At 36.9% G+C, this 26126-nt stretch overlaps 4 protein-coding genes across 4 annotated transcripts; 3 read left to right on the top strand and 1 right to left on the bottom strand.

The window, feature by feature from the left end:
• Window positions 1-239: 239 nt before the first annotated feature.
• ube2l3b (ubiquitin-conjugating enzyme E2L 3b) lies at window positions 240-5464 on the bottom strand. The gene is made up of 4 exons (XM_043239640.1): window positions 5313-5464; window positions 3698-3793; window positions 3043-3229; window positions 240-1431 (listed from the first exon to the last, which is right to left on the bottom strand). Exons 1-4 carry the CDS (start codon window positions 5337-5339, stop codon window positions 1277-1279), a joined length of 465 nt encoding a protein of 154 aa, XP_043095575.1. The 5' UTR covers window positions 5340-5464; the 3' UTR covers window positions 240-1276.
• A 6438-nt stretch (window positions 5465-11902) lies between these two features.
• ccl19a.2 (chemokine (C-C motif) ligand 19a, tandem duplicate 2) lies at window positions 11903-13341 on the top strand. Its single transcript, XM_043240536.1, has 4 exons — window positions 11903-12059; window positions 12351-12471; window positions 12699-12812; window positions 12980-13341. The coding sequence occupies exons 1-3, from the start codon at window positions 11999-12001 to the stop codon at window positions 12802-12804; spliced, it is 288 nt and encodes a 95-aa protein (XP_043096471.1). The 5' UTR covers window positions 11903-11998; the 3' UTR covers window positions 12805-12812; window positions 12980-13341.
• A 1267-nt stretch (window positions 13342-14608) lies between these two features.
• On the top strand, window positions 14609-16513 carry ccl19a.1 (chemokine (C-C motif) ligand 19a, tandem duplicate 1). Its single transcript, XM_043240535.1, has 4 exons — window positions 14609-14812; window positions 15355-15478; window positions 15677-15797; window positions 16232-16513. Exons 1-4 carry the CDS (start codon window positions 14737-14739, stop codon window positions 16268-16270), a joined length of 360 nt encoding a protein of 119 aa, XP_043096470.1. The 5' UTR covers window positions 14609-14736; the 3' UTR covers window positions 16271-16513.
• Window positions 16514-16908: 395 nt separating this feature from the next.
• Window positions 16909-26116, top strand: tctn2 (tectonic family member 2). The gene is made up of 18 exons (XM_043240534.1): window positions 16909-17065; window positions 17338-17451; window positions 17850-17923; window positions 19647-19848; window positions 20245-20345; window positions 21645-21844; window positions 22169-22289; window positions 22387-22525; window positions 22779-22859; window positions 23411-23521; window positions 23618-23692; window positions 23801-23890; window positions 23971-24088; window positions 24184-24287; window positions 25025-25172; window positions 25316-25459; window positions 25601-25689; window positions 25840-26116. The coding sequence occupies exons 1-18, from the start codon at window positions 16978-16980 to the stop codon at window positions 25959-25961; spliced, it is 2121 nt and encodes a 706-aa protein (XP_043096469.1). The 5' UTR covers window positions 16909-16977; the 3' UTR covers window positions 25962-26116.
• Window positions 26117-26126: the final 10 nt, after the last annotated feature.

Here is a 26126-nt window from a genome sequence, read left to right on the forward strand (position 1 = left end):
GTTTAAATCTAACATCACTCGGTCTTCCTTTTTTTATTTCGCTATAAAAATGTAGAGCGTTTTTAAAGTCTGATACTGCATGAAAATAAGTTTTCAACAAGGCATTTCTGCAAAAGACCTAAACGCGCAAGCAAAAATGATTTTGTACTTGAGAAAGCCTAAAGAGAGCCTGCGTTATAAAAACGGAATTCGACTGAATGACATCCTTTAAAGAAACTGTAGAGAATGTTCTAGAAAACTCACGGTCAACTACTGTGTTTTATTCTGTGTTGGGAGAAAATGGGAAGAATAATAATTCTCAGTAGCGTACATCTCTGTAAATCTAGGGGCCGTTTTCCATGATTAAACCCAAATGATCAACAATATACAAGAATTTCCTATGAAACATGTTAAAAGAGATGTTTAAAATTAGTGATCATCATGGAAAATTATGTTCACTCACACAAAGAGCGCTGTTTTCATCCTTCCTTTTTTTTTTTTTTTTGTGAAACAAAAAAAACGTATGTCATAGCAATACCGGCTCCTTTCGTTACTGACTTTACAGTGGTTTTGCCGATTCGAGGCTTGGTAAAGGGCTGAAAGTTGCCTTTTCTTTAGACATACCGTGCAACCCGACAAGTGCAGTGAAAGTAAAAAGGTTATATGAAATAATCGGTCGTCGTCGCTGCGAAACCTCCATTCCTCCTCAACGCCTCCTTTTTCGTTTTTGTGAAAATCAACGAGCAAAAATGTAAGAAGAGGGAACAACAACAACATAATAATAATAATAAATGTACATGATAAATTACAATCCATCTTTGTTTTTGAATGAAGCGTCACTTCCAAAAAGTAATTTTTGAAAGTTTTGTGTAATAATGCAATGATTTCATTTTCTCATTACAAAAGGGTCAAACAGCATTCGTTACTGAAACGCCCTGTACAATTTCCAACTTCTTTGTCTTAAGTTATCCTCTAACCAAATATTTTTGATGCTTTCAAAGTTGAGAAAGGAAAAAAAAAAATAAACAACATAGTAGAAAGTTAGTAAGGGCCTCAAGCTAACACCAGAAACTCAGATCGGATGTCCTCTCGGCGTCCTGCTTCAAGACGGAGGCTGCAGCTGCGCTGTACTTCTCCAGCTCGACTAGAGTGACACGTGGAAAGGAGAGGAGAAGGAGGGAAAGCGGGAGGGAAGGAGAGAGGATATCGTTTGGGTGTTGGGAGGAAGGTAGTAGAGCGAGGGGAAGAGGATCAGAGGAGTAGGAGGGGTCTGGGGCTACACACTTGTCTGGTATTGTTAGTCCACTGGCCGCTTTTCGCCGTGTTTCTTTGTAAACTCTTCTGCATTCTTAAAGAATTTTTTACGGTCTTTTGAGTATTCTTCTGCTAGGTCGGCCCTCAGAGGGTGTTCTGGCTGTGGGTCGTTCACCAGGGCAATGAGCGACTGAATTACTAGAAGAAGAAAAGGGAAAAGAATGTATGTTAGCATTGCTTACAACAGCAAAAATATATATATATTAAGAGTTTGCTAAAAATATACATATATATTCTTATTTCTTACAATTCTAATGAACTCCACATTAAATAATAACTATAGTATAGTTTATATACTCTTAAATGCTATTTTGCTATTCTAGAGATACTGTTATAGATTTTATTTAATAAAAAATATTTTTGTTATGGATTTACGTGTAGCCTTTTTATTTATGTTTATTTTAGTTCGAGTTATTTTAGTGCCGTCCAATGATTAATCCAAAATAAGTTTTAGAGTGCATACTGTGTATATTTAATGTATATAAAGGCATACACATACAGCATGTTTAAAAAATATTTACATGTTTTTAATTATATATTATAGTCTCGAAACCAAAGTAATATTCTTGACCGTGTTATTACATGTCCACACTCCCTAAAACGTCTCGTTTAAATACGCCCCCACTTTTCTACACTACAGTGTGGGTTTATTTTATTAGGACTGCTTAAATGTTCGTGCAAAGAAAGAAGGAGGAGCTCTTAATCTCGCTGTAGTGTCGTTGCAGGCGCCATGTTCTAGAGAAGCTCCGTTTTCGTTGTGAAAATGAAACCGCTTTCTTTGTGCCTCCTGATTCCTAAAACCTGCAGAGCAGCCCATGCTGGCTGAGCACGGAGACCATGAAGTGAAGCAATTCCAACTTTGCAAGGACAGTCTGGCGCTTCTGACTTTTAAGTTAGCTACGTTTTCTATTCAGCTGTGACTTTTGAGCAGTAGCGCTTGTTTGTCATTTTTCTGATCACAAATGCAAATCTCGATGCGATGCGTAAAAAGACTGCCATGACAAATTCATGATAATCAGTAAGGGACACAGCATCTCATTTTAGTAAGGGGCTAGCAACGCTTGCGGTTCTCAGCCAATCACAACGTACTGGATAGCTGGCCTATCAGAGCAACTTTGTACAAATCGACCCGTTTTGAAAGGCGGGGCTTAGAGGAGAACCAATAATACAGTATGTGGAAAATAATGTGTTTTTTGAAACTTAAACCGCATTAAACACATTGCATTACACCAAATACACAAAATAATGTTCTTTTTGGCAGAATGACCCCTTAAATGTCACTTTAGTGAATAAAAGTAATATGACCCCTTAAATGTCACTTTAGTGAATAAAAGTAATAATTTCTTAAATATAAATACAAAAAACTTACTGTCCCTGAACTTTTGAATGCCAGTGTATTTCCAGATTTCTACTGATATATAGTTATATTTCAGCATTAAGTCGTTCCTATAATTTAGTCAGAGACAGTTATATGGCTTTATCTTTACAAAAACCAGAATACAAAAAAAAAGAAAAAAGAAGATTAATCAAAGTCTTGTTTTGGTAGTCAAATGATTTGAATAAAAAAAGGGTGTTGCCTACTACATAAACAGATGGCTAGTCAACACAAACATCATCACAATTCATGATTTTTATATAATGAAGTTGTGACCGGGCCGAGAGCGTTTATGTGCTAGGATCAACCGAGCTTTAGCAGTCTGACTCATGTGGCACTTTCAGGAATACTGCGACAACTGCAGCGCATCTCACCTTGGTCAGTTTTGGTGGCTGGTTTCCAGTTCTCTGCACTAATGACAGGCAAGCAGACCTGTCCCTTCTCGTCAATGTTGGGGTGGTAGATCTTTGTTTTGAATGTGATCTTGGGTGGCTTGAAAGGGTATTCTGCAGGGAAGATGATCTCGATCCTGAACGCCCCTTTGTCGTACGGAGGGTTGTCCTGCGGGAGAACAAGTTAAATGAGGTGAGCGCGGCTCAGACTATAATGTATACAATTACAAAACGAATCGATATCGAGATCAGGACAGAAGCGTGAATGTGTGCGAATGAGATCAAATATTGACTGCATTATGAAATGCATGGATACCGTCTAGCTCTAAAATGCACAAGAATTTGTTATAATATATTTAAAATAAAAGTTAACTATTGTTTTGTACAGAGGTGGCCAAGCTTTTTGCTACAAAACTACAAAAAATAAAAGCTATGCTGCTTTACATTCATCAACAGTATATTAAAACTCACAAAAATCGAATTCACTTATATTCTCAGTATTTGCAAAATTATGATTGCAATGCTAAAAAAGAAAAATGGTTTAAACAAAATAGAAATGAAGATATGCTTTAATGGCGCGCCCATGTCAATAATTAATAAAAAAAAAAAAACGTATGAGCATTTAATAAATACTTACTGGAACAATGAGACCTTGCCATGTCAATATGTTTGATTCATCGACTTGAATGTTACGGAAGTTTTTCATCCCAGATTTGCGGATTTCTTCAAGCTCCTGATAAAAAGGGTTAGAAACAAGGATGCGTTAGATGATATTTTTGTGGGTTTGCAACTTCTACTTGTCAAAAAAAAAAACTTACTAAAAAGTCTCCCCTAAGAGCACACTTGCCATTGATGGGAGAATACCAAAGCGCGCGCAAATGAATTAAGAATAACAGTTTACAACACCAGCCAAAACCTCCTGTGTGTCTTCATCACGGGCATCATTCCCAAAAGTAATGCGAGTCAGATCTTGACCTAACGAGTAGGAGATATTACCCCTTCCTCAGCAGCTTACTGTAAATAACTGACCTGAAGTGCCAGTGCATTAAAACAACAACAAACCACACCTTAACCGTTTGAAAATCGTGCAGCTTCGTATCCAATAACCATCGCTCTAACGTGGGTTAAGTTCACTATCTAGTCTGCAACTCCTTTTTACTTTGAAACCTTGATTAATGTCACTTATCCTGTTGATAAACGAGGTAAAACTATTTTTAAGTCACCGTATAAATTTACAACCAACGTTAAAGTAATGCGGCAATATCCTTACTGTATTAAATTTAAAAAAAAATGTTTAGGATTACCCATTTCCTTCTATTGCCACTGGGAGCTGATTGACATTTACAGCCATTCTTATCTAACAAGGAAGTAAACTCGGTCACTGTCACAGTGACATACAATAAGTCCACTAACTGTACACAAACACCCCAAAACATCAACTAAACGTGAATTCAGAGAGGCTAGCCTCAAAAAAAGACTAGCATGGGTGGATAAAGCTAGTTTTTTACGTGTTGTGAATGAGGTGATTTCGACAAGACGGAAGTTTATAAAGCGAAAGCTTGTTGTGAACGCACTTAGTTTCGTTTTTTAACAAGGGCGTTACTACAGCTAACCACCCGGGACTCAGTAAACCGACCTTTTTAAAGAAGCATTCCTATTATTTGTGGTATTTCGAGCTTAAAACGTAAAAAGGACGGCGATTTCAGCTTATATGTAACACGTTTGGAGTCTATGAGTCACGTCTAACGTCACTGCAGCGGGCTTAAGACGGCATCGTTCGGTTGAAAACACACGCTGGTTCTTAAAACAGCCAGTTAATTTATAGTTATTGTATTCGGATGATTCAGATCGGTTTGAATCAACCGAATCCGCTGTGACGGAACTCATCGCGTTGGACTCCTGCGCGTTACATTCCTGTCATTTACTCGCTGTCAATGAATGAAAGGACTTGATTAAACACCGAAGCCCACTCAAACGTGTCGTTTGACCCTCTATCTACCCGATTTCGACCCCAAAACCCCGCTCTGGAGTCCCGCGGCCTCCACCGGCGCTTTTCCTCCTTCATGTTTGGAAACGCGAAGCGAGCCGAGTCATCGAGTGAGAGAACCGCTCGTACCAATGCCGATCAGGCTTCAACGAGCGATCGAATCGTCTTTTCCGCGAGCTAAACTTTATGTTTAAACCCCCATCGCGTCGTCGTATGCGTTTTTTCTTTATCTGCGACATAAAAAGTATGAGGTTTAGACGTCTACCTTGTGTAGTCTCCTGCTCGCCGCCATCTTGAATCTTTCAACTGCTACCAGAATGCACCGCGCGGCGCAGCTATGGAATCATGAGCTTGTCTGCTTTTTTAAAACTTCGGATGATCTGGGATCAGATTTAGTTTTCGCGCACGACCCACACAGCGGACGAGAAGGGAGCGCGCACAATGATCTCGGGTCAGCACCCGTGGGTACTTTCCATTACAAAACGAAACAAAAATGCCATTTATTATACTGTGAATGGAATTGATTGCCCACTGATTAATCGAGCCATAATTTAGCTAGCCTTTATTATTTACCTATCTAGAAAATGTCTTAAACTACGCTAACGAATAAATATAACGGTTACAGTAAACTTCGGAATGAAAGGTGTGCCGGCAGAGACATGCAACATGCAACCAACGTCCTTGACAAGGAAGTGCGTTTTCCGGATTTCTAGTCGCGCACTACTTTAACGACCGCGCGATGTCACTCCAGAGTTAGAAATAATGCTAAGTGGCTATTTGATGCAGATTTTAATTATTTGGCGACTTTTACGTCGGCTTGCCAAACCGCCACGAAACAAAAGAAGAAGAATTACTTGGGACATAAACGAAGGCCCTGGTCTTATCTGGTTTTATCTGGAAATCATTCAGCGGTCCAGTTTAAGTAGGCTGGGAGACTAGCCAAGACCAGAAAAGCACTCTAGGCCTTTTTAGCTAGTAGGGCTTTATACAGGTGCAGGTCATATAATTAGAATATCAACAGAAAGTTGATTTATTTCGCTAATTCCACTCAAATAGCGAAGCTTGTACATTATATTCATTCATCACATACAGACCGATAGATTTCAAATGTTTATTTCTTTTAATTTTGATGATTATAACTGACAGCTAATGAAAACCACAAATTCTGCATCTCGGAAAATCTGAATATTGTGAAAAGGTTAAATATTGAATACTGGTGCCACACTGTAATCAGCGAATGAACTCAAAACACCTGCAAAGGCCTTTAAATGGTCTATCAGTCTAGTTCTGTTGGTTACACAATTGTCGGGAAAGCTGCTGACTTGATACCAAAAAAAAAAAAAAACACAACTCACTGGCACCTTGAACAAGGAGGGCAAGACACAAGGTCATTGCAAAAGAGGCTGGCTGTTCGCAGAGCTTTCCCAAGCACATTAATAGAGAGGCGAAAAGGAGAGGATTGCGAAACAAACCCATTCAAAAAATGTGGGAGAGATTCCCAAAAAGTGGACTGTAGCTGGACTCGGTGCTTCAAGAAGCACCACGCACGCATGTATGCAAGACATGGGTTTCAGCTGTCGCTTTCCTCGTGTCAAGACGCTCCTGAACAACAGACTCCGAAGCGTCACGCCTGGGCTAAAGACAAAGGTCTGGACTGTTGCTGAGTGGTCCAAAGTTATGTTTTCTGGTATAAGTAAATGTAGCGTTTCCTTTGGAATTCAGGGAATAGTGGAATTCCCATTGAAACTCTATGGGGTGTTGTGAAGATGTGATGTGCCAGTCCCAACAATGCAGAAGAGCTGAAGGCCACTATCATAACACCTGAGCAGTTCCACAGACTGATCGACTCCATGCCACGCCGCACTGCTGCAGTAATTCATTTTAAAAATCCTTCCTTCGTATTGGTCTTGAGTAATATTCTAATTTTCTAAGGTCCTGAATTTGGGATTTTCATTAGTTGTCAGTTATAATTAAAAGAAATAAACATTTGAAATATGTTTGTGTAATGAATCAATATAGTATACAAGTTTAACTTTTTAAATGGAATGAGTGAAATAAATCACATTTTTGATGATATTTTAATTATATGACCAGCACCTATACATCAATGTCAATGATAGATGATAAGAAAAAAAAACAAACAAAAAAACACCTAATCTACTAATCTACACCACTTTAATCAATCAATAAATCTCTTATGCCTGTTTTACATGTTTTTGAAAACAAATAAATCATTAAATTGTTTTGTTTTACTTAAAATTAGGAGGAGAACAAGACTGTTATTATGGATTACTTGTATTTTTGTCAGAAGTGCTGGTTTGATGTTAAAACAAATTTCTTCACAAGATGTTAATTAATGATCTGGAGTGGTGTGGTGATTATAACGACGTTTTTATCATTCTGACGGCACCCATTCACTGCAGTAGAACCATTGGCAAACAACTGATGTCATGCAAAATTAAAAATTGCATTTAGTTTGCGCTTAAGTATTTCTTTTAAACTATATTATTTTCATAATACAGCGCAGTTCTTGTGCCATCACTGGACTGTTCCTATCAAAAAAAAAAAAAAAAAAAAAAAAAAGAATCAGCTAAACATGGTTTGTTGGTGTGCCAACCGGGTGTGTGTTTCTCGAAACCCTTGTTAGCCAGTGGTCGTGAGTTCTGCTAAGGTGTTTTGGTAGAGACAGAACTTTTGGCCAAAACACCCCAGGAGAAGCTGGTCTTTTGGCGTGTTATCGAAAGATTTCATTCGGTTCGGTTTTGCACGTCAGATGTGCTGTCAGTGACATGCGCACAGAGCTGAAATGATTTACAGAACGACGTTTGCAAGGAGACTGTACATCAAGAGTTATCTGTGTGTGCATGTGAAGTTGTGAGTGTATTTGTTTGTTCACAGGAGCCCCTACTTTATTGCCAACATGATTCCCAGATCAAGGACAGATATAAAGTGGGTTTGCACGCTCCCATGATTTCCTGTAAAGCACATGACTGAAACGACTTGATCAGACTTGCTTCCCCTCCAGCAATTTCAGGTAAAGATGGGCTGTTGCAGATGGGAAACGCTAACTGTCTTGTTTCCACTTTTGCTGTTTATAGCATTTAAGACTTTTGAATTTTGCTTTTGCTAATAATCCATGATTGTTAGGTAAAACTAACGCTTTAAATTCCAAGATGAGTCACTTTAGTGAGAGTCTTTAACTCGAACGAGTCATTCAATAAGACACGGACACGTAAAGATAGGAATGCAGTTGCGAATAAAACATCTGTCAAAATATAGGATTGATGCATATGATCTAACTTAATTGAGCTGTATTTTCACTTCCTTGCAGTAATAACCTGCTTTGTGCAGTTTTGGACTTGTAACTAGGTCAATTATTGCTCCTAAAGCTTAAAATCTTAAAGATGAGCCTTAGAGCACCAATGTAGCAAAGTAGGTCAGACACCTTTTAGCCTCAAATTCAAAGAAAGGCAGTAAATTGTTTTACTGGTTACTGTCATCTTAATCACATATAATAATAATATAATCTCCAAGAGAAGTCTTATATTATGGATCGAGCTTAAATGCAATGGTTTATAATCACACCGAAAAGATTTGGTGTAGAAACAGTTTTCGCTCAGAAATTCACAAACAACTAAACATAAACTGCTACACTTCCTCAAAGCAATGCGGTGACGGTTATTGGCTTGTAGCTCTCTGGAACACTTGAAACTATTTTAAAAGTATTTTTATATCGCGCCCACTAAATTAGTTTTACTCAACACCCTCTTTCTTTCCACGTTATGAGGTCACTTTAAATCAATATTTCATGCCTGAAGTTCAAGGCTTTCTCAGCAAATTCAATATAGGAGTTTTCTGTCAGCCTTAGCGGTTTGTGAGTGTTCATTGTTGGCTTTATTGCTCCGAGATTACTGGAAATCTTACCACTTCCTCCAACATCCCAAAGCTGAAAACCCACCAAGGCCATAATCTGTTGATACGAAACAATGAATTTCTGTGTAAATAGTTTGTATGTAAAATCTTTTGGATTTATGAAACGTGCACCAGAATTTTTTTCTACTTGTGTTTTATGAATAGGGGCCTTTTCAACTATGTTCCCACATTTGTGCTCCACAACACTGGGTCAAAAATGTGACCTGTCGGTGCAAAGGTCACAATTTGGCTTCATCAGGTCCATACTTTTGCAATAGCAATTGTTTAAAATTGTTAAAATTGTTTAAAATAATTTAAATCCTTTGGAAAAAGTGATCGTATAGCATAGCGGTACACATCCTGGGTAAAACAAGTCAAAAATGAATAAATTAGCACAAATACTGCACATAATCTGATTAAGACAGGATATTACTTCCCTTTATTTTTAAATGTTTTAAGTCACGTGAGCAAATTTGCATATTAGTTTAAAGAAAAGTCAATATTGTCCCACTTAATGTTTATTGCTGCAGACCTTGAAAATTGACTCCCAGTTAGTTGCCATTTTAACGTGAGACCAAATATTCCTTTTAAGGTTACAATGTGGACTCTGACCAAAGCAAAACACAAGCCTGATGGACTTTTGAAGTGTAGTCAAGAGCTTTTTTCTTTTTGAAAAATAACATCTGATTGTTTTTCTTTAGATAACAACTCTTCAGTTTACGGGAAGTGAGCTATTCTGCAATATTCTCTTCTGCTCATTTGATGGCAAACACTACTGTTTGGGCTCATTGTGGCCTGAGAAGGAATAAAACCACAGAATGTTTTACGCTGAAAATTTCATTATGCCTTTGATGATTGTATCATGCCACGTGCACTTTTTCAAGTTGTTTAAACTGAAATGTGTGTTGGCAGTGTGGCAGCACTTTTTAATCTACTAATATCTTTACCTCTTTGTCAATCGCCAATCTCAAATCCCCTTCCACGATAATTTGATGGACAGTAGTGTTTCAGCACACACTGGACTGGCGTCTTACATCTGTCCCCAGTCTGACATACAAGAATGACTCCTTGGTATGATCTAGGTGTTTTGTTGTTGGATGTAATGATGAACATAGCAGTAGTTTTTTACTTCCGAAAACCTACGTTTGGTTCCAAAGGGAATGCAACCCCTATCTGCCTAAATGCATCTGTTTGCATGTGATCCAGCTTCACCTACAGATGAAATGAGTACTAGGTATTTTAATGAATTTTTGTAATTCACCTTTCCTAATAAACTGCCAAATCTAATTTGAAAGTCATACGGTAATTTGCTTGTCCATTGCATCATTGGATTGTATTATATTGCCTCTTCGTGATTTAGATTTTAGCTATATTTGCATGTCAAATAGCAACTGAATATCTATTTTAACTGAAGGCTCTGCTCTTCTCAATTGCTCGCTGAACAAAGCAGACACAGAGAGAGGTGTGTGCGCTGGGAAAACAAGAACTTGCGCTCGGGCGGCAATACCGCTCAATCACAAAGACTAGCTAAGACTCTGTAAAAAAAAATGCCACCACGGGGGTCTGAAAAGTTGCTAAATCTAGTGACAAAGTCGCTAAGTAGAGGCAGGGTCAGCAGAGCTGATTAACATTTAAGGGAGAATATCACAAAACTGCTTGTTTTGAAAAGAGCTGTTTTTGACAGGGTAAAAACTCGACGAATGAAAAATTTTAACCAAACTATATTACAGACTTTTCATTAAGACCGTAAAGAATCATATCAACTTGTGGATAATAGGCATTATGTGACCCTTTTAAACAGCTGTGGTGTGTTTTGCTGTAAATAAAGTGTAAAATCATTGTGAAAAGATTCTAAAATAGAAATGTAAAATATTATGGTACATCATTATATCGTGATTTTAGCACTGCTTTTCAAAATTCTTTTTTTTTTTTTACTTCATAGCATTTTTTTTTTAATATGATAGGTTATTAGCATAAATAGACTCAATGTTGCTATATTGTTGAGAATAGACTCATAATATGTTGTTTTTGGAAAGCTATGGTAAGTCAGAGCGGTAAACGTTAAAGTTGTGCCAAGTGCTTTTTTAAAAAAAACGAAACTAAGCAGTGCATATATGGGTGGAGGGTAGTGCTTTTGAAAATTAACCAAATAAAAATACCTTTTCATTTAGCAGTTGAGCTCAGGTCAGTGTTGCATTGTATATGCACGTTTCCCCTTAGTCTATTTACAATAGTTATGATCTTGATGTTGCTTCATGGAAAAGCACACACCCTTGGATCTGTTCCAAGATCTCTGATATCAAAAGACATTCAAACTGTTCATTATTAAGATAATGACATGTTTGGATCATGCTTTAAACACGCTTTTGTTGAACAGGAAATTTTAAAAAGGTCTAGATTATGCATATTATTTATTACCCCGCTAAAGAAATGTTACACAAATTTGGGAAAATTTATTTTTAAGTGGGATAAATATAAATTTTAGTGGACACTAAATTGAAATACAGTGGCCTACATTTGGGACTAGAAAGATATGCAGATAATGCAATCTATAATATTGTCATATGCACATGCAAAAAAATTGCACATTATTTCAATTTGCTCAAATCGCTAAGCGCATGAATATAAAAATATTCATTGCAAAATAAAAAAAAAGCTAAAGAAATCAGATCAAATCATTTTGACAGTTTCTTTATTGAAAATGAAAGTTGTGAGCGTCAAATCGTTATGCAACTCTGTAAATAAAAAAACACAAATATTTCTCAGAGAGGTCGGTCCAGTTGTCCAGAGCCGCTATATAAATTATCAGGTCATGCACCCTTGCTGACAATTCTACGGGAATAGAGGAAAGAAAAAAAGGATGAATAGAAGTGAAACTGATGTATTTACAAGATAGGGGAGGAGCAAGTACGGTAAACCTTGGTTTGAAAGTGAAAGTGTGATAATTTTTTGTGTATAAATACCTGCACCTGATACCTGCATATCACACCTGTGCACAATTGTCTGATGATCTTGTGGTGACCAAACACAAAGACAAGAATGCAGACCGCAACAATAACTCTCCTGGTCACTGCTGCAGTCCTCTGGAGCAAAACTGAAGGTAAGAAACATGGAACACATCCTGCAGCTTCTCAGAAGCATCCTGCAGTATTTCAAACTGAAACTTATCGTGAATTCTGGCTGCAGCTCACGATTGAAAACAGTAAAGTGCCATCTCTGGCTTGCCATTTCTATTTTATTGCTTTTGTTTAGTTATAGTAACTGTGGGAGCAAGTTCCCGTAAGTCCAGAAAGTCTCAGAAACAAGCCAAGTTTTGCTTTTGCATGGGGTCGAATGCATATAGAGTGGAGGGGTTTCCTGTGTGAAGCGTGGCTAATTCTTTCATTCTTAGCTTTTTCAGACACAGCTGTGGATTGCTGTCTGACCACCAAGGACACTCGTATTCCAATGCAGATCGTTGTATCTTACTTTCACCAAACCACAGAAAGTGGTTGTGCCATTCCAGCCACTGTGTAAGTTCCAGCTCCGCTTCTTTATTGGCTTCTGTGGAGAACCACGAAGAAACTTTAACATCAATGAAACTAAAAAAGGTTCTTTATACTAGAAAAATGCGCTTGGATTAATAAAATGGTCTTTTAAGAAGCGGGTTGTTTTAACTTCACTGAAACGCAACAGCCTTTAGGAAGCTTTTGGCTTTGATTCTGTATTAATGCATGTTTCCTCCTTTCTGTTCCCATAGGTTCATCACAAAAAAGGACAAGAAACTGTGTGCTCCACCAGAAAAAAACTCCTGGATTACCAAGATCATCACACACTTAGAGAAGAAGAAGACAGCTTCTCAATAGGAACACAGGTACTAAAAACTTCCCCTCTTCAAGCTCTTAGTTCTGCTCTCGTTAGTTCATCACAGACATCTTCAAAACTAAAGCAGACATTTAGCGGAGGTTAAGCAGTTCTTATTCCTTGAAACCTTTTTTTGGCTCTCGATAACTAAAACTTCTGGTTTTGTTTTCTTCACAGATGGGAGCTGACCCCGATGATCCTGTAAATGCACTAGACGACACTTAAAGACAGGAAGTGATCGTGAATCATGAGCTGCCATGAACGGTGTTTTTTAAAAAGTTATTTGCAAAGTACTTTGGAAACCATGCAGATCTGGGGAATGCGTGGTGGCCAGACTTTGTAAATGGTTAAAAGCAGATATGCTATTTGTCTGTGTTTGTATTGTTTTACTGTAGCAATTATGATTATCATACATTTGCATGAATCGTCCTGTAAGCTGTGCATGTATTTTTAGAAAGTCTGTTAATGTATGGAGAATAGTTTGCTGTGAGCGGAATGTTTTCTGAGAATAATTTTCAAATAAATTCATTTTGTTAAAATCCTGTGCAAAGCAATTATTTCATCTAAAGCGGTGGTCCCCAACCACTAAGCACAAACAAACAATGGATGTTTACAGTAATACGGTTCAGTAAGATTTTTTTTTTTTTTTATGTATTCTTTACAGAAACCTCTCATGCTCGTTGCTGCATTTATTTGAATAAAAAATACAGTAAAAGCTTTAATATTTTACAAGTTAAAATTTTCTTTCTGAATATATTAATATCGTTTATTCATATGATGCAAAGCTGAATTTCCAGCATTATATCTCCAGTGTTCGTTGTCACATGATCTTTCAGAAATCACATAATCTGCTGATATGCTTTTTTTTTTTGTATTATCAATGTTGAAAACAATTGTGTGACTTAACATTTATAAACCGTGAAGCATTTTTTGTGAGGATTCTTTGGAAGCTCAAAAAAATAGCATTTGTTTGAAAAAAAAAACAAGAAAACCTTTGTGACATAATTTTTTAACATAATTCTAATTGACGCCGGCCAACGGTTTTAAAAGTACTGACTCTAAGAAAGACGCCTGTAAATTTCCGCACGGCAGGTAATAATGATACCGAATGTTTATACACAAGATTGATGTCACAGTCAGATGTTTGTGATGTCTACTGCTTGATGACCCTCGATATGCGGCACACATAAAAAGACTGTGTGTCACCTGAAATTGCAGGGACTTTCCTGTCTTATTCAAATGCACAATGCCGGTGCTGCATATAAAGGCATGTTTACACGCACGATATTTTTAGGTTTGGTCTAGATTTCTAAGTGCTACACATTTAAGCATTCAATCAAATAACTCATTAATATTCAGTCGATCTGTAATTAAAGACATCAAACAGAACTTTCTAACACCCGCTTCTACATTCAAGTCCGCACAATAAACAGAATTCACTGTGTGCTTTCCAGTCACACACATGCACCAATAATAATTAACTTTGCGACATCTGATAAACATTAACAGTAGTCATCTAGCCGATCGAATGTTGGTTTATCTCAGGCATATCGAAACATTTGAGTGAAAGAGTATGCGAGAGTTTACATGTGGGTTCAAATGAAGATGAGAAAAAGAGAGCGGGGAACAGATACGCAGAATGCGATGCATTGTGCTGTAAATTCAGCCCTCCAAAAAAAAAAAAAAAAAAAAATCCTTCGTCCGGGTCGCAACCCCTGCTGCTCTGACATTTGCTCATTTGACAGGACAGGGGAGGGACTATGATAAATAACTGTGTAATAATGAAACTTAAGACTGTCCTTTAAAGCAGGGTGGCGATGGAGCAGTGAGAGGAGAGAGTCAGAGAAGAGACACAGACCCTCAAGCTGCTTCAGCAAGACAGACTCCATCATCTCATCTCATCTCGTCTCATCTCGTCTCGTCTGGCGGTCATCATGGCTTTATCCCACGTGTCTGTGCTGAGTGTGATTCTCTGTGCCTTGGCACTCGTCCTCCACAGCGATCCGGCAGGTAATTTGTGTTTTCTTCCTTCATCCGCTTTATCTATGCGATCTATCTGTACATTATATATGATAGCAGGCGTGTCACACAGCTCAACAATTCCGGTAATCTTTTAATAATTTTTCTGATTAACTAAAATCAAATCATTTAAATGCACTGAAACTTTGAGTCATCCCACCAGATCAGGCGGTTTGTTTATTTATGTATATTTAAACAAACATATATTATAACATACACATTCTTTTATTTACAAATTAAAAATATGATAATTGATTTAATAATTTATTATAATATTAATGAATAAAATATATTAAATATATACACTTAATTGTTTAATAGAATAAATATAATGTAATATGATAACTAATATAACACTTTTTTAAATGTCTATATGTGTATATAATATAAAAAAATGTTACATTTGATTCAAATGCCTTTTTTACAAAAAAACAAAAGAATAAATGTACATATTTTTTTTTCCGTTTTCCTGTACTTCCATCCCTCGTCTCTTATCCTTTATTTTTACATTTCCTCTTTTGTATCTCTCTCAGAGGCTCAGGCGGACTTGGCACTGGACTGCTGCCTGACAGTTAGCCACAAAGTCATCCCTAAACAAGTCCTCCTCACTTACCGGAAGCAATTCAGAGTCGACGGCTGCCCCCGAGATGCTGTCGTGTAAGTATATTCTCCAAAGCAAGCTACTGGCCCGGCTCGTGTGTGTGGGAGTGAATTAAACTATTTACGGCCAGACTTTCATACAGAGCAGATGTGAGAGAGCCTGTTTAATGGGGAATTCCAATTGCCCTCGACGCACAATGCTCGAATTGTCTGCGGTTCTAGTCGAATAACGTGCAGAAATCATATCTCTTTCAGATTCATGACAAGGAAGGCTTTGAGGCTTTGCGCCCCACCTGCAGCGGAGGAGGAATGGGTTAAAGACACAGTCAAGTTTCTGGACACCAGATTGAAGAAGTGCAAAGAAATCAAATTCCACGTACGTAACTGACCTCGGATCCGTCTCAGTTTTGTTCCCTTAGTCATCTTCTGTAGTGTCGGATGACGTAAAGCTGCTTGCAACAACGGCTCGTCATTTTTGGCTCACTTTCTCTTTTCTTGTTCACATCTGACTCACTACATTGTTTATACGTCGTAGATCACGATCTGGATGTTGTAGTATTACTCATGTAAAACCACAAACTGTTCAGCTGTGAAACCACAAGACAAAACATCCTCACAGGGCAAATTTTTGAGCCGACCACCAACAACGAGGACTCGTGCATGTTGCATAATATTATGCGCAGCTAAAATGCATTTCAAGCCGTTATAATAAGAACTATTAGAACAATTCATTTCAGGTCGAATAAAAGTGCGACATCTTTTCACAAGCAGGCTTTAACTAATGGTTTTCTCTGTGTGCTTTTATTTCAGGGCAAACGCTGTCAAGGCCTGAGGGATTTGTCTTTTTAACACATATACACGTGCATATATGCTTTTAATGGCAGCTGATGAAGTCACTGTGACCTAGCTCGCTTCTGTTTCTGTAACACATTTAGGTTCTTCCTCTTTTCAGCATTTTCAACCTAAATTGTTGAAAGACTCCAAGCTGTTTGATCTTTTCGGTAGTTGCTGTTGTGTGAACAAATAACTCTATTTTTTATACAATCATCTTGTTGCGTTTTTTTTAAATTGAATAAATTGGTTGACAACAAATATTGGTGGGATTGTATTTTTTATACGAACTCCTGACTAAACGCATAAACGCATGAAAATGTGTATATTTAAAACCTGACTGTACTTTAAGACTAAACATAATGACCATAATCTCCCCTAACTTCTACGATTTAAATGTGTTATTTGTAATCTTGTATCAAATGTGTAATCTTGTATCAAAATAAACATCCAGGTCGGAAACACACAAATGTGTGTAAAAGGGAACTTGCTGTTGGGTCCTTAAAAGTGAATTCCAATGAATGCAGATTAATCCTATCCATAAAATACAGCTTGACGTCTGGAAGTCCATAAAGAGATGATATAGTGTCTGTGTTAAGATTTTGCTTCTGCTTCGTGATTTTATTTCCTCAAAGTCGCCACCGCGCGGCGCTAAAGAGGCGATCTATCCCGTGCAGCGCCGACGCGTTCACACAAAGAAGAGGGTTCGCTTTACCAGCTTTACTATGGCACGATTATCATCCTCTCACGGCGTATTTCAGTTTACATTTATGATTATCATGCTCTTAAATGACGGCACTGTTTGTAATGTAGGTAAGTGGGCTTTGAGCGAATGAAATATCAGTGAGACAGTCCGCGTGCGTCACAAAACTAAGTCAACTAGCCGGATAACCGCTAGCAAACATCTCGTTGCCATGGAGAAACACGGCTTTAATGTACACTTAAGAAATATATTCAAGATATTTAAGAATTCTTAATTAACGATGTAATAAAACAAACCCTTATATTCTAAACGCAACAGCACGTATGTAGTTATAGAAACAAATGTAGTCAATATGGAATATATGAATATATGGTTATTTCAGTGTTTCAGCCCGCGTTTATTCTGGCATCCGGTCCGAGAATATCATCTTTTTTGGTTGGAAACGTATCTGGCATTTCCTTCAGCCTCAGATCCGTTTCATCATCAAATGCAACAGGTAGACAATTTTTCAATCTGTTGATGCGATAATAACCCATATTTCTATTCTATAAACAAACATATGTGTTTCAGAATCTAGTGTGTTGCCTACCTAGTCAGTATTTTTGGCCGTCAGTTTTGTTTAGATACCCAGAAGTGCTGTTATGATGTTCTGTTCGTAAATAATTGTGTGTAAATCACATTTTGAGACCTTTTTCCATGTTCATTAATCAGAAGTCTGCCATACTTTTGACATAAAGGAAAAATCTATCATTTTGACACATACAATGTATTGTTAATTAATTAAGGTTTCATGTACTATGTGCATGTATTCGTTCAGCAGACACTTTTAGTAACTGTATAAATCTGTGTGCTGTAATGTTTGGACTTGACCGTTTTCGTTGTAAACTTCTTCAGGTAGCATCCCGTCTTCATCCTGCGGGCCAGGTTTCCAAACACAGTGGAATCTATCAAATGAATTAATTGGGAAGGTGAGTTGAATACCTGTTTTCGTTTTGCTTAGGAGTCAGTTAGAATCAGCAACATGGAAAGAATTTACAGCGGTAAACAAGCATCAACACAACAAGCAGGTAACCTCTAAAACCCCAGTTGAAATATCTATGTTATTAACCTTTATTCCAGGCAACCTGTCATTAAACAGGGTGTGATGATCACCTACGCATCACGTTTTGTGTATGACTGTAATTCCCCTTGTTTCCTAGTTTAGTCTTATCAGGTAAATAGTTTGAACAGAGGTATGAGCAGCAGTACTTTTAGAGGATAATTTAGTCAAATGAGAAATTAGTTTCATTAGTGTTTCGCCTAGGCTCAGGTGTTTGCAATATTTTTACTGCAAACAGTAATCAGTATCATAGGTCCTTTTTCTGGTGATTTCCACTAAGGTGATATGTCACTTTCTTGTAAGTTGCTACAGTAAGAAAGCGTCTTCCAAGAATAAATGTGACCATTCCAACATTTGTCATGGGTCAGTAAGATCAAAGATGCATTAAGTGGATCAAAAGGCATCCTAAAGAGATTTATAATGTTATAAACGTATTCTATTTCAAATAAATAGCAGCAAATCAGGATATTAGAGTGATTTCTAATGTAACACAAAATACTGAAGTAGTGCTGTTGAAAATTCAGCTTTGCATCACAGAAATAAACTACATATATATAAAAAAAAAAAAAAAAAAAAATAAAAAAAAAAAATAAATAAATAAATATATATATATATATATATATATATATATATATATATATATATATATATATATATATAAATTACTGTTTTTACTGTATTGTTGAACAACTAAATGCTGTTTAAATAATCATTTTTAATATTTACTTATTAAATTTGAATAATTGTACCAAATCAATACATTTTCCGCCGTTGTAGACGATACACTTAACAGCTGATACACTTAAAAAGCAAGAAATTTAATAAGATGGCTTTATTATAACATTCACAAGACGGGATAAGTGATAAGACGGGATAGTATTATTCATAATACACTTTTTAAATTACAATATTGTAATATGTTTTCATAGCATGGTTTGGATTTATAGCATAAAGCTTGTCTGTTGTTCGTATGAAATCTAAATGTCATCTTAATTCATCCGGTTGTCTTCTTCAGTAAATGTGATGGGAACGTCCCTGACATTCAGGTTTGATAGACTGCAGTGACATACCCACAGATTTTCAGTAGGTGTTTTGAACAATGATTATTTAGGGAATCACCCCAAGCAGAAACCTGACGAGAAGAAGCAGCTTAACTGTACATTTTTACAGTTTGATTTCCTGAATGTATAAATCAATGCTTTCCTCATCACTCTAAATGACATGCACCTGTCTGAGGCTGCGGCTGAAAACTCACACCTAAACCAAAACCTTCAGTGTCGCACGTTTCTTCAGAAATCATTCAATCATGTCGATTTGCTGATCAAGAAACATTTTTGAGTATTATCAATGTCACGTTGCTTAATATTTCTTCTATATTATTTTTACAGTTAGTCTTACCTTATTTCAACATGCATTGATGAATAGAAAGTTCAAAAGAACTATAAAAATATATATCATAATGCATCTTTTCTGAAAAAAGTATGAATTTATTTTTTAAAAATGATACAATATGCTCACCATACTGTGTGTGTACATAAGTGTTGCAATACTGAATACTGATATCTTCTCTGTTTTCATAATCGATATATTAGAATGCCATCCAGGTGCGACTGTGTCTGAACCGCAGTCTGCAGCTGTGTGGGAATGAAGCATCTGTCCCGGACTGCTGCCTGGAGCCACTGTGTCTCCAGGAGACTCTCCTCTTGTCTGCATGCGTGGGTGAAACCCCCAAAGCCTCACTCATTATACAGACCCAGATTTATGCCCAGATTGTCCCCAACAAACCCCCGTCTGGTTAGTGTCTGTTTTTATGTAACTGAACATGATGTGCTGCAGTACATCCTCGTGGTTTTTACTACTGTGGTAAAACCATTTAAAAATTAATGTTTATAGTTCTTGGTGTACGATGAAATACCCTGCTTCTTGAGTATTCCTGTTGCTCAAACATTCATTTTTGCATTCATTTAGCAGAAGTAAACTTACAAATGAGGAACCTTAGGAGCAGTAAAGCAAGTTCACGGGTTCAGTTTTCGGATAATGCATGAGCTGGTCATGTATTTTCCTTGAATGCAGTGTTATTCACTTTGATACCGTAATTTATACAGTGCCTTTATACTATTTCTAGAGTATCAATGCACTTTAATGCTCATATACCTTATATAATTTTGTGTGTGTTTTATTTATTTGCAGAAAATAAAACTGTCGTTCCCAACCAAGTGTTTGAGCCTCTGGGCCGCTGCCCGTGTGATGTTTCTCCAGGCGTGTGTGACATACGCTGCTGTTGTGACCAGGTAATAATTAAAGAATAGACAGCTCAATATCTGTCTTTAATATGTCATGCCTTTTCATTGGAATTCTGCTGTGTACTCTTTGCCAAGTCCTGGGGCCTCATGTATAAATGTATGCATCCACACAAAATGGGCATAGAATGTGTATGCTGTTTATCACACGCATATCTTTTTTTAAAAAATCTGTATAAATGCCATAAACATGCGTGCACCATATAGATGCTCTTGACTGCGCACACTCATTTTACTGGAGAGAGGAGTGTAATAAAATAAACAAGGATTTTAAACTAATTTCTAATTTCCATATACGTATACATAGTCACATTTATTAATGGAAATAAGCACTGAAATTGCATAAAGTCATTATTCAGACGTTAAACAAAAATGATATGGGTTTAAACGGAAAGCTTTAGGATTTACACATTTCCATCTTTACATGTCAGTTTAATTTGATTTGAATTCTCAATTCTATTCAAAAGTATTTATCTGATAGCTACTTTAAACAGTTTTTATAGATGTATGGATAGATTCAGCAACCGTTACTTATTAGTTTAATAATTTATTGAAGAAAAATTATTTGCAGGGTCACAGGGTTACAGCCCTCATTAGATTAATAACAGTGGTGTCAAAATGAATGCAAATAGTTTTTAGCGCTGTTAATTTGATTAATGCACGATTATTGCAGCACACATTTTCTGTTTGATCCATAGCCTAGACAGTGGTTGGAGATATGGATGGAGATACTGTCAGTGTTGACAACTTTACTCTTTGCCCAAACCATATTTAGTTTCTTCTGAAATTTTCCAGTATTCTCTCTTTCCCACAAACCCCTCTCTCTTTCTCTGCGTCTGCCCAGTTCAGCGAGTGACTGGAGCAGCATGTAACTTTTTTTTTTTTTGTGTGTGTGATAGACATGAACAAGTGTTTTGAAAAACAACTATGAATTTTGAAACATGTTCAGTCTTCATGCTTTGTTAACTATGGTTTCACTAATAAAGCATGAAGCATCCATATCTGTCCATGCCCATGTCAACTGGAGTGTGAAAAACGTATAAGTATTAACTTAAAGTACATTTCGAACAGATAAAAATATGTGATTAAATTACAATTGACCACGAGTTAACTTGTGACAGTCATTAGATTAATTGCAATTTTTAAAAATTCCGTTTTATGTGCAGATTTTCCTAAAACAATCATGCTGTTCATGGAAATCTATGATTCATTTTTATGAAATGTTTCATAAAGCTGATCTAAGCAAAATATTAACAAAGGGGAATCAGGATGTCTAATGTTTTTTTTCAGGACTGTACTCAAGAAGCTCTGGGGTTGTTTATGTCTCAGTGTCTTCCTGGACCTTTCGGGGGAAATTTCAGTACTGTTCCAGAGTATCAGTGCTCAGCTCAGTCCTCTGGAAATGACCCTGATTGGTTCCCTTTTCTGTGCGTCACCTCCCCTTCAGACAACAACCCCTTTCTGGGACTTTTCTACAATGGTGGGACAGTGTAAGGAGTGAAAGTTTCTTTGGTACCTTTTTTTTTTTTTTTTTATGTGTTAGTTTTTTTTTCTGCTCCCCAAGGCTTTATTATTATTATTATTATTATTTTTAGAAATCAAAATACATAGATATTGTGAAATGTTACTATTATTAAAAAATAATGCTTTTCTATTTTATAATATTTAAACATTTCCATTTTTCCTATGAGGTTGAAGATGAAAAATTCAGACTTCAGTGTCACACAATCCTTCAGAAATCATTCTAATAAGATGATTTAGTACTCAACGTCTTTGAACAGAAAGTTCTAATTTCTGGATTTTTTTTTTTGCAGCTCTCCAAAGCCTCGTCCATCATTTCAAGCCCTGCGGATGACAGCTCCTGTCCCTGCCATTAGCTACCGCCAGGGCGATCCAATATTCACTAAGGATGAGCAGTATTTCACCGTCCCACAGGTTAGATGCAGCAACATTGCTAGCTAGTTTAATCGAGTGTGGCGCATTTATGCATGTGATATGAATATTAATCTCAGTCGTGTTGTGACATGAGCAGAAGTCTGGACTGGGCCAGTGTGCAGAAAATGCTCCAGTGGCCTTTTTGGAAAACTTTGAGTCTCGGTGCGTGAGGAGATTGGAGTCCTGTCCACCTGCTTCTGATGACCTGAGAGTGGATATTAAAGATGGACTGGGAGGTAGAGATACATTATAACAATTTTCTTTCCTGTCATCCTTTTATCACAACCAAACACAAGCTTATCAGCCCTGTAAAAATATATTATGCAAGTTATCAATGTTTCAAAATACAACATTACACTGTTAAGGAATAGTGTCGTTGTAGTCTACCCTCAGTGATATGCTGTAAATATGTAAATATAGCTTGAGAAAATTGATTGTATTGTCCTTCTGTTTAATGTGGGACTGCTCATATGTTTCCATACGTTCCAGGTATAATCACAGTCAGCGTTGTGGATGAAATTGCTGATGACCTCAGATCATTTCTGTCAAATTCTCGTGAGCCTGTATCTGGTCAGTTACATGAACATTTCCATCAGATGTTTATTTTAATGTTTTTGAATTTTTTTGATTAAAAAAAGTTGATTAAATAATACTTTTAAACATTTTCATTATATTACATTTAAATATAATTATTAATGTAGTATAAAATATATATATATATATATTTTTTTTTAATACAAAATGCATGTTATTTTTTTATTTAGTACTCTCCTGCATTTTGTATAATCTCTTTTACTGATTCTGAAAGGGGTGCCCAAACATTCGCATACCACTGTATTTAGAATTAATTTAGAAGTATTAGGTAACACTGCAGCCTTGCGTCACATGGAAAAATTATACTTCAAAATACATTTAAATAGAAACCAGTTATTTTAAATAGGAATAGTATTTCACAGTATTTTTGTTTTTAACCTGTGAATAAATAAAGGCAGTCTTGGTCATCTCTAAAAGTCCCTAAACCTTTAAATGCTTGTGTGCAAGCAATAATACAAATATTGCCATCATTTCTCTTTTAGTAACGTTTTTCATTGTGTAATTATTCTCATTATTATTTTTAAAAGTGCCACAGCAGTGTGCCGTTGTTGTGGCCTTGCGTTACACTCTTTACTGGAGCGAGAACGGCCTCACTGACGTTACTGTGACACGGACCTCTGGGAACATCACCGTACCCGGTCAGTCTCACGACACGACACACACCTCTTCACTGCACCTGTTTTCTTACGCACTCCCTAACATTTTTCTTTCGCTGTCCTTTGCCTCCCTTCTAGTGTCTCTGACCCGAATATACTCTGTGGTGTTTGTGAATGGAAATGAAACATCTCAGCCGAATTCTAACAATACAGGTTAAAGGAACTCTTATGATTCATCAGTTTGAGATGCTCAGAAACATCAATATTCGGTCAGAAGTGATTTATCATGCATTACACTTTTCCCCCCTAATGTTTGTGTAGGTTACCAGGTGAAGAGGCCAGTGATTGGTGGCATTTTAGACTTTGATACAGAAGTAATACAGAGGGCCCAGATCAATCAGTGGCAACCAGGTACTGGAGCATATGCATATTCATTAAACCACTTCTAAACAGAAAAGCATTAGTTGGATCCTGGGCTGTGTCCTCTGCAGGTGGAGATGGCCTGTGCTCCTCTGCTGAATTGAAACCAGTTCTGTTTGGGATCAACTCCTCATCAGGCTGTATGATTCCTGCGAGTCTGCTGAACGTGACGCAGTGCAGTCTTTTGAGGTGAGCAACACAGCTGAAGGCTTTTGAGCACAATGCAATCGATTTCTGGAGAACAGTTTCATCTGAAAAGGCTTCTTTTGTATGTGGTTTCACAGAGAAGCAGTACGTGATGTCCTCGCTGAATTGGTGTCTGCTACACTCGTCTCCACAACAGGAAATCCAAACTTTTCCAACTTATCAGACTGGGTCAACATTACTAGTGAGCACTAGATCAACATTTATCCGTAATATGTACAATATCTGTTTTATACTTTGTCTTACGAAATGCATAGTTGCTTTAAAATACGATCAAGTTGTCTACAATACAGGTCAAATGTTTGGAATAATTTAAAAAGCATTTTCATTTATTTTCATTCTATTTTTATTTGATCAAAAATGCAGTAATATTATTGCAATCTAAAATAACTTTTATTTTCGTATAATTTGAAGCATAATTTTTTTTCCTGTGGTTCAAAACTGAATTTTTAGTATCATTACTCCATTTTTCAATGTCACGTGACCCTGCAGAGATCATCCTAATATGCTGATTTGGTGTTTATTTGTTATTATATTATATTAGAATATTATTTACTGTAAGTGTTCAATTAATATTGTTCTTTTTTATTGTTTTTGCGGCTTAGTATTTGTTCCTTTCAATTTCATTTTTAATCAGTTTACTGTATAAAAGTATTAATTTCTATAAAATAATTAATTTAAAGAAATCTTACCTTAAACTTTTGAATAATAGCGTTCCATGGTTTCCGCAAAAATATTGAGCAGCAAAATTGTTCTGAAAATTAATAATAATAAAAGGAAATGTTTTACACTGATTGATTACTCTGAAGACTGGAGTAATGATGCTGAAAATTCAGCTCTGTCATTACATAAATAACATTTTAAAAGCTGACAACTGCTTTAAGTGATTGAATGAAAACTATCCTCGCTCTTGTATCTCAGCTTCAGTGCAGAACTCCAGTCAGCCAGCAGAGAGCAGCACTGGAGAGTGCTCAGCTGTTCCCACCCACCTCCGCATCCACGTGTGGAGCGGCATCATGGGAAGTGGGCAGGGATCGCCTCAGACGTTCATCCAAGCAATGGAGATTAGGTACAGGACTGCTTCATTCAACCTTGTATTGCTCTTATTATCTCATTTTCCTGATAGCAAATGTTTGAGCGGGATGTCAGGATACAGACTTCCGATACTCTGAGAACATACTGTTTTGCATTCACTGTTTTTCCAATCTTCAGTTTCGTAGAAACATCATGGAGGATAGAGTGTGGTATGGGCAAGGAGAACTCCTGTTTAAACCCAGAGCTAATGCAAAATTTCCCCGTGACCTCGTCTGTGACCTTTACTGACAATCCTCTTATCACACAACCCCCTAGATCCAGGTGGGTCCTACACGAACAGATTGAGATTACTGCATAGATACAGTTGCATTTTAATTTCTGAATACATTTGTGTTTACAGCATGCACATATGACATTATTCACAAGTCATGAAGGTTTATTCAGGTATCTTCTCTGCTGCAGGTTCAGTATTAACTTCACTGAGTTTGACTGTGACAGGAACGATGTGTGCTGGCCTGAGCTGGCCTTCCCTCTCACGAGATACTATACCGGTGAGGGCTGGGTTTCGTATAGCTACCCATAGAACGAGACAGAAATAACCACTTGATGTACTTTTTCTTTGTGTCGGAATGTTTGCTGAAGTCGTAGCACATTGTTTAAAGTAGGCTAAAAAGTTATTTGGTTTGTTTTTTTTTGTGCAGGTGAGCCGTATTCTGAGGCTTTGGCTAAAGGTCTCATCCTAGTATTCTTCTTCATCGCTGCGTCTGTTTTAGGAACGCCGTGGAGACAAATCAGACAGGCATGGAATACTGCTTCATTATGAAAGCCAGCAAAAGATTATCTATTAAATCGAATTTGATGTTCAGTTGTAAATAGGTGTAAATACATAATTTATTGTCCTTTTCTGGTTTATATAAAATATGAATAACTTAAAGATTTTGTAGTCACATTTATTATGTATAAAGAAGTTTTGTATTTTTTTTGTATT

The sequence above is a fragment of the Puntigrus tetrazona genome, chromosome 5 (assembly GCF_018831695.1).
Source record: "Puntigrus tetrazona isolate hp1 chromosome 5, ASM1883169v1, whole genome shotgun sequence".
In the NCBI taxonomy this organism is placed as follows: Eukaryota; Metazoa; Chordata; class Actinopteri; order Cypriniformes; family Cyprinidae; genus Puntigrus; species Puntigrus tetrazona.